General features: G+C 36.3%; 2 protein-coding genes across 3 annotated transcripts in view; both read left to right on the forward strand.

Moving 5' to 3' along the window:
• LOC107702006 (uncharacterized) overlaps positions 1 to 7066 on the forward strand; it is a 28444-nt gene extending 21378 nt beyond the window's left edge. The window contains exon 9 of the mRNA XM_016504184.1: positions 6132 to 7066. Coding sequence (XP_016359670.1) covers positions 6132 to 6352 — 221 coding nt within the window. The 3' untranslated portion in view covers positions 6353 to 7066. The remainder of the gene's footprint in view (positions 1 to 6131) is intronic.
• A 1155-nt stretch (positions 7067 to 8221) lies between these two features.
• The window catches only part of LOC107702005 (tumor necrosis factor receptor superfamily member 1B-like), an 18096-nt gene continuing 17094 nt past the window's right edge, over positions 8222 to 9223 (forward strand). For both annotated transcript variants that reach the window (XM_016504181.1, XM_016504182.1), the window contains exon 1: positions 8222 to 8368. In XM_016504181.1, coding sequence (XP_016359667.1) covers positions 8306 to 8368 — 63 coding nt within the window. In that variant the 5' untranslated portion in view covers positions 8222 to 8305. The remainder of the gene's footprint in view (positions 8369 to 9223) is intronic.

A 9223-nucleotide genomic window follows, 5' to 3' on the forward strand; every position in this document is an offset into this window, starting at 1 on the left:
AAGATTCATTGTGCATATGTTCATTGTGTTATAACAGAGCTTTATGAGATCGCGATGAACTGAGATGTCAGCTTTCAGTGATAATAAAGGAAGCGCTGCTCGCATTCTGACATGCCAAACCATGCACGCAGCAGCCCATGCTTGCTTTTCTGTTAAAACATGAATGTTGCGGGGTGGGAGCGGGACCAGATAAGATATTTTTCTGCGGGAGCGGGCGGGCAGGTCTCTAGACTGCACCCCATAAACACAATCAAGCCTAGAAAAAAACCAGTGAACCACCTCTTTAAGGCTTAATAGTTAAGAGTTATAAAAAAATTCACCCCCTCACAGTTGTCATGAAGGGCAAAATTAGCTTTGTAGACCAAAACCACTTTTTGTACCAGGCTGTAAACATATTTTTTTCTGCTGTAAAGTTGGGCATTTTAACATGGGGAGTCTATGGGACTGACCCCCTTTTGGATCCAGCCTCTAGCGGCCAGTCGATGAATTGCAGTTGTAGTCACTTCCGTGTTGGTTTCACGAGAGAGACCGGAAGGTTGCTGCTTGCTTATTACACACACAGGGACGCACAGCAGTAGAGGTCTGCGCGGGACTGTTTTTTTTGTCCCGCTCCCACCCGCTCCCGCTATATATTCACTCTTTGTTCACCCGCTGTCCGCTTAGAATAATTTTCTTCCCGACCTTAAGACACAACATTCGTTTAATATTTTATGCAACACAGTAGGGAAAAAAGTGTCAGAGAAAATAAAAATGTTGTAGGCCTACAAAAATTTTATTTCTTATTTTTATTCGTCTTGTCAGGATACAATTCATTTAACATTGACAACACAATAGGGAAAAAGTGTCGCAGAGAGAACATTTTTTTTTAGGTTGTACAAAAATAGCCTATTAGCTATTTTTATTCGTCTTGTCAAAATACTAAATTCGTTTGACATTTTTCTGTTAACACAGTAGGAAAAGTGTCACAGAGAAAAATAAATAAATACGACATCTTTCATTTAAAATTATAGGCTAAGCAAAATTTCGAGTCGAACGTCCTTCAAGGACAGTGCATCCACACTTTGCTCCGTCCTTATTCTGCTCTGTCACTCATCGACAACCTGCCTGTTCTGTCTGAGGGCCGTATATTTACCACAGGTACAGCCTGCTCAGAGCATCGTTATGCACATGCTGCGCACAGACCACGCAAATAAAACGCGTGACGGTAAAAGCATGCGTGCAGCGCGTGCATACCAGTCCTGAGCACAAGCTGTAACGTTACTGGTGGTCAATAAGAATAAAGCGCAGATATGCTGTTCTAAATGGACGTCGGAAATGGGATATTGTTAGACCGTTCAAATTACACCAGAGTTACCGACCGCTACCGCGTTTTATTCGGGAATTTAATCCCGCGGCGCAAAAAATCCGGTTGGGTCGGTTTAGAGCCGCGGGAATGCAGACCTCTACACAGCAGCACACAAACATGCCAAATATTAAAAATGAAAGGATTATAATGTAAAAGATTATTATTTTGTAGGCTACATAAATATAAAAATGCCTACATGTCATAATGGATAGTCATTGCATGTATCAAAATTAGCCTACCCCTTTGCTCACGCACGAGCAGATCCGTTTCCTCTCTGGAGACGCGTTCAGTCTTTGCGCTTGCAAATTACACCATAATAGCAAACCCGCAATGGCGCAAGAGCAACTGGGAGATGAGACTCTTAAAGGGAATCTTAAAGGGAATGGGAGATGAGACTCTGATTGGTTTATTGCATGTTATGCCCAAAACACACCCATTACTCATTAAGAGAATAGGGACAACCCTTTTAGACCATTTTCCCCTGGACATGCCATAAGTGCACCTGCGCCGTGGGCTTCATACCATGTGCTTAGATTTTTAAAATAGGGCCCAAAGAGCGTTGGATGAAGTGGTAATGAGCCTCAAGTCAACTGAAACCAAATCTGCAAATTCTGCTGTTGGCCTGTGATGAAAAGCTCTTGTAGTTGAACACCTGCATGTGCTGTGAACGATTGCACAGGTAGCATCTTCATTCGATTTCATTTCACAATAGGCCTACTTTGTAGCAGTTGTAAGCTAGATCTTTTACGACTGTCATGATTAAAGTGAAATGTGAAATTAATGAAAAGTGTCGATTGCAGCATTTGATTTATAGTACAGGTGCATCTCAATAAATTAGAATGTCGTGGAAAAGTTCATTTAAGTATCTTATGAAGTATTCTAATTTGTTGAGATAGTGAATTGGTGGGTTTTTGTTAAATGTGAGCCAAAATCATCACAATTAAAAGAACCAAAGACTTAAACTACTTCAGTCTGTGTGCATTGAATTTATTTAATACACGAGTTTCACAATTTGAGTTGAATTACTGAAATAAATGAACTTTTCCACGACATTCTAATTTATTGAGATGCATCTGTAGATTTGCTTTATTAAGTTACATCAGATTTCTTTTTAAACACGGTTTTGAGCATTATAACCAATCACACACATTTCTGTTGAGTTTATGAATGAAATGTCCAATCAGAGGTGTCACCGCGGAGAACTCCGCAGCTGTTCAGTGCGCATTCTCATTGACTGAATTCTAAATCTGCGTTCACAAATTCTCTCATCAGCATAAACAACAAACTGCATAAAATAGGCTATGTAGGGCCCTATGATTTCTGCAATGTGGAAAACGTGGACGGCATCATGAAATCCAGTCCTGACAACGGAATTTACCGAATAACATGGGATGTCACGGAATTTGCCAAATTTTTGATGGAGATATGAAAAGTAGGTCAGTACACTTAAATCGAAATATGATATGGACTAGTATCTGTAAATATTAAGCTGCAAAAATACAATTTAAATATGAATCCTGCGTGTCTCTGTGAATTATTGGCACAGGCGCGCGGTTTCGTTTACTACACACATACTGAAGCGCGCGTGACGCTGATGGTGTTTTCAGCATCTGCTGCCTCAATATATGAGTACATGAACACATGAACATAATCTCTAGAACTACTCTGAGAGTCACTTCATGAGCATTTGACCATTTCTTTTGAGTAAAACTATTATTATCATATACAAACAGAAACCTAAAGGTCTTCACAGCAACCCCTCAAAATAAAAGTATGGTTTAACTTGAAGAAACCATGACAGAAATATTACTTAATATAATGATATTACAACTACTAGTAATAAAATGATTATTTTATAATTAAAACATTATTTTTAAAGAAATATTTACCAGAATTTATTTAGCATACATTTATTTAAATAAATAAAATAATAATAAATATTTTTTTAATATAAAATCAATTAATTAAAGATGCTTTTGATTATTAATATTTAATGAAACCTTTAAAATAGAATTCAGAAAATTAATTGAAAACAGAATTTGGTAAAAAAAAAAAAAACTGAATTTGAGAAAAAATAAAACATTTCATAGGACCTTAAAAATTTAATATATTTACATTTTTAATAATTTGCTGTTTAATATTGTGAGTTTCATGACATGCTTTTTGATAAATAAATTTGAATTTAAATATTAAAACAGAGTCTAGACAAATTTAAACAGAAAAAAAATGGAATCCAGAAAAATTTATAATGGAAAAAACTGAATTTTGAAAAAAATAAAACAGAATTTGGGGAAAAAATGTAATATATTTCATAGGGCCCAAGCTATGTAAGTAAGAAATTGATTTTGTAGTGTAGACAGCAGCTTCAGTGATTATAATGGGAGTTTTTGCGAAAGTGCATAACTCACATCAGACTGAAGTCATGGGACCGCTTTGGTGTTCTTTGCTCACTTTCTTTATATAATCTATTCCCAGTTTGAACATCTGTTTTGTTTTTCGTGATAGCTACTGAAATAACCAATGTGAAGTCTTGATTGTCTAGGCTAATCTGTAAAAACTAAGCAATTCATAAACGGTTCATGCTTTACCCTTGCTATTAGTTCTAATCGATATTAATGATCATTATCACCATATCAAGAGCAATAATCAGCAATAATGATTTTTTTCATGATATTGCTGCTTCACCTTCTAATGGGTTAATTTTTTTATTTATAGGCTATTTACATTATGTGATTTTTGTGTAAATATGTGTACATGAGCAACATTAAACAGTCTGTGTAAATAAACATAAATGCCATGTCAGATGCAGCTACTGTTACACCTCTGCAGTGTAAAGATGGCTTTTGTTGATGCTGGAAAAAAATTATAGCATTATAGTATTGTGATTGACTGAAGTGTGTAAAGATGGCTTTTGTTGATGCTGGAAAAAAATTATAGCATTATAGTATTGTGATTGACTGAAGTAACTGGTTAAATTTGACATAAAAATACAACACTACTTGAGCACAGTTTTTGGATACTCTACCCACTTCTGGAAAATACAGCGTAAGAACATCACTTTTTGCATTGCTCTTTGTCTTTTGTTGGAGGCTGGCAGTATACATCATCTACTTTTGGTGTAGTGAAAAGAATAATGGATGACTAGCTGTTTATTTATGGGCAACTATTAATTTACAAACAAAAGGCATTTTGCAATACCTTCCAAAGAATATTTATTTTTCATTTTTATATAGCAGGTTGGAGATTAAAGTCCATGTAAAGCGTTAAATTATCGAATGTGTTCTGAGTTTGCCACACCACAGAAAAATGCGTTATTAACCACCTAGCCAGATTTGAATGATAAAAAGAGCCGCCAAGTAAATAAAATACGTTTTTAAAATCTTGAAAAAATAAGCCGTATTCTCTGCTCTCAAATGCTGGGGGCGTGTCCAATGGCGCCGCTGAAACCACGCCCACTCACGGAAAAGCTGCCGTCTCTATCAACTGTCAAATACCGCTACAACCTGAATGGTTGCTGCCAGTTGGATTTACACAGCCATACAACAAGTAATATGCAATTATACGTGACAAAGGCATAGCTAGCTAGCAAACTGGCTGCAGTAACTAACGGTAATGACAGCAACTCGCGAACCATTGATGCTAATGCGCTCTAGTTATTATAGTGTTAGGGGAGGGGCCATGCTCAGTGGCTCCAGTGTGTCATCGAGACCTGATTTTAGCCCCTCCCCAAAAAAAATTCTGAACATACCATACCATAATTCAGTACTACATAGTTCACAGTCTTTCTAACGTGTTTCAGCAATACATTTCTAACATTTATAATGTGTTTAGAAACAATTCTCTGATTTGCCTTTACACAGACTTTAAATGTTTTTGATTGTTTATGTGATGTGTGATAAACTTCTTTTAGCTTCACTTAACCTCTGGAAAAAGACACACCTCATGTTTCCTGAACAGTTAATTACAGAGCACTTTATGTTCGAGTCCACTATTGTCTAAATTCCCACTTTTACTTCCTGTTCTGTTGGGTTTTTTTTCTTTCACTTTTACAACATAGTTGCTTTTTTGATTGTTTTGGATTTCCTGCTAAAGATTATTACCAAGACTTAGTAGTCCATAATAACAAAAACGCCCATAATAAATGTAAGCAATGGCAAACTGAACAAGGAAAAAGGATAAGTGGAAAAATAAACCTTGCTCTTGGTTCCTCTCTGTCTGCCGGCCTAGACAGTATTTTAAGATTTCACAGTTGCACTCCAAAGCTATTTCAAAAGGCAAACAGCAACATTATGGTGCCTTGTTTTGAAAGAAAGCTGTATGCTTTCTGGAGAATGTTATGCCAGAATGCATCCCATAATACTAGATTGAGCATGTTGCAATGCACATGTATGTGCATAAGATGTAATTTATTCTTGATACTATAATAATAATAATAATTAATAATAATTCAAGATAACTCAAAATAATTAAGCAGCAAATCAACATATTAGAATGATTTCTGAAGGATCATGTGACGCTGAAGATTGGAGTATGATGCTGAAAATTCAGCTTTGCATCACAGAAATAAATTACATTTTGAAATATATTCAGATACAAGCCAGTTATTTTAAATTGTAATAATATTTCAGAATATTACTGTTTACTGTGTTATTGGTCAAATAAATGTAGCCTTGGTGAGCATAAGAGACTTCTTTAAAAAAAAGAATGCCTAAGGCTTTAATAGGGATCATTTTTGATTTTAAGTATAGAAAAGCCTGTTGACTTCATCATTATTTGTCTGTAATAGGGTCCATCTACATCTACTCTCCTGGAATGGTGATTTTGGGCTCCAACTCGGGTGATAAAAAGGAAGAGGCAGGAGTTTGCGAAGAAGGCGTTCCCCTCATCAGCAGACCACAGCAAGAGTCAAATCCACCCTCGCAAGAGATCAGAATAAAAATAAGTGCACAGGAAGAGGCCGAGGAGGAACTGAACTTGAGTTTTCCTGTGCCGGCAACTGGAAAGTGAGAACTCGAACGTGGTTTCTTGCATCTTTCATGATGGCCTTTAGGAAGATTCCAGGTTTGAATCACAAGGCTGAAAATCACAAGTGGCCAGATATAAGATTCCTGGTAAAGCATAACATCAGCAATGGCCAAGTCATGGTTTCAGTTCCAGAGAAACATGCACGCTGGCAAAATGTACAGGCTACCTTGATTGCACTGTATGTCGAATACGGAATGCGCAGATGTACAAGATGGAAAACGCTGAGTAATAACTTTTGCTTTCTTGCACATAAAGGAAAAGATTTATGCTTAATTTAAGTTGATCAGTTTTTTGAAATGCAAATGTCTGAATTGCTGCTGCAGCGAAAATGAGACAAACTGTGCACAGGAGCGTACAGACGAAAGGGTGAGAAAAACGCCCTCAAAGGTGTTATGAGTTTTCAAAATGAATATCCTATAAGACAGAGGCAGCATAAGTGAAATGCACATGATGTGTATGAATTGTTTTATTGTTTAAGCGAGTGGTCGAGAACCTAACAACTGCGTCTGTATGTTTCTAATCAGACTTTTGTTCTACTATGTGGGTGTTTCATATGCATGTCTAAAAATACCCAACCTCACCTTCGGAAAGAAGGTGTCTGATTTGACTGTTGTAGGAGGTCTGCCCTGCCACCTTTACAGCACATGTTCAGAATGACATTTCTTCATTCATCTCACTTTCGTCGTTTTGCTTTGTTTGCAGTGTACATGAATGTTTGATTGTAACATTTGTAAATGAATGTGTTCTGATTCTTCATTAATATCAAGTCAATAAAGTCCATTCCTTCAACAATTACAGAATCTATCTATCTATTTATCGTTCTATCTGTTGTTATTTCTGTTGTTCTTTCTATAATTCTATCTATCGTTTTATCATTCTACATCTACCATTGTTCTAACTATCATTCTAGTGTTCTTTCTGTCTGTTGTTCTTTCTATCATTTTGTCGTTCTATCATTCTATCTACCTTTCTGTCTATATTTCTGTCATTTTATCTTTTGTTCTATCATTCTTTCTATCTGTCATTGTATTGTTTTTATCTAACTATTGTTCTATCATTCTATCTACTGTTCTTTCTATCTATTCTATCAACATTCTGTTCTACAGTTCTTTCTGTTGATCTATCTATCTATCTATCTATCTAACGTTCTTTCTGTATTTGGCTCCTTCATTCTATCCCTCTATTTTATCATTCTACATCTACCGTTCTTTCTATTGTTCTTTCTATCATTCTATTGTTCTATCTATCATTTTGTCATTCTTTCTATAATTCTGTCGTTCTAACTTTCATTCTTTCTATCTGTCATAGTTTTGATCTATTGTTCTATCATTCTGTCTACTGTTCTTTCTATCTATTGTTCTTCAATCTGCTGTTCTGTCTGTCGTTATCATCTATCTATAAATATATCTATCTTCTTTCTTTCTATTCTGTCATTCTACTGTTCTGCCTGTCGTTATCTATCTATCTACCTATCTATCTATCTGTCTGTCTGTCTGTCTTTCTATTGTTTTCATTCTGTCTGTCGTTATCTAACACAATGTGTAGTCTACAGTGGATGGGTTTATATGTACACTGCACATATTTTTCTTTTGCATTTTCCAAATATATAATATCGGAGTGCCTTAACTGAAAATTTTACATCATTTTCACAAATTTGCTTAGTGACATAGAAACAGTTCAGAGCATCAATTATTTCTCCTTCATTTACCTCATAAGTTTGGTTTTTCCTAAATCCTCATTCCAGGGTTGAAAGGAATTTTTGCCTCTACAGTGCAGGAGGAGCTCATGTGACTCAGAGGCAAGAGTGTGGTCTGCTCTGCTGTGTGCTTGTGTCAAACACGCCGTCGCTTCCTGGTTACAGGAGGACTGCCTTGCAACATTTCCGGGGGTGATGGTCAGTTACTTGAGTTCGGTCGCGCGGGTCGCTGAAGGATCATGCTGATTCTCATCGCACGGTTATTATTTATGGCGGCGGTGTGGCGTGTGGCAGAAGGGAAGGTAACGAACAGGGTTATATGTGTTGCTGACAACGCAATGTAATGATTCATTCTTATACTTACATGACTTTCACAAGTGTGTTTTGATAGAGATGAAAAGATTATTCTGAAAAACACTAAACGAAAAACAAACGTTATTCTCGGATTCTACGTGTGTGTCGTAGAAATGAAAGATATATTTATTTTCAGTTGTGTTCTGTTCTTGTGCTGTTGGAATTTCCAGCAGAGGCTGCGTGCTTGGTTGCTGTCTCAAATCGTAGTGCGCTGCCTACTGTTTTGTACGGTGGCCGACAAGTGCAAAGCAAATCACAATTCTGAAAACAAAATAACAAATTACAAACGCAAATGAAAGTCTAAAAAACAAAATAACAATTCAGAAAGCACGACAACAATTCAGAAAACATTATAACAAGTCAGAAAACACAATGACAAATTCGAAAACAAAATAACAATTCAGAAAACACAATGACAAATTCGAAAACAAAATAACAATTCAGAAAACACAATGACAAATGCGAAAACAAAATAACAAGTCAGAAAACATAACGACAAATCCGAAAACAAATTAACAAGTCAGAAAACACAACGACAAATCAGACAAACCGGAAAAGGTAGGTATAGTTTGAGACAGCGCCATTGGTTTGGGATTACTCACCGCTGACTGGACGAGACATCTGTCAATCAATGTATACAGGAAGAACCAGCCGAAGAACAGCAGAGTCGTGGTAGAAAGTTCGGAGATGGTATTAAAGTAGCTCAGTTTAAATGTATTGTATGAATTGCCCTTACTAGGGAATAAAAAATACGGGGTGTCTATTTACATTTAGTTAAAAGTGGCTGTAAATCATCAGCTCCA

The sequence above is a fragment of the Sinocyclocheilus anshuiensis genome, unplaced genomic scaffold (assembly GCF_001515605.1).
Source record: "Sinocyclocheilus anshuiensis isolate Anshui unplaced genomic scaffold, SAMN03320099.WGS_v1.1 scaffold262, whole genome shotgun sequence".
Classification (NCBI taxonomy): domain Eukaryota; kingdom Metazoa; phylum Chordata; class Actinopteri; order Cypriniformes; family Cyprinidae; genus Sinocyclocheilus; species Sinocyclocheilus anshuiensis.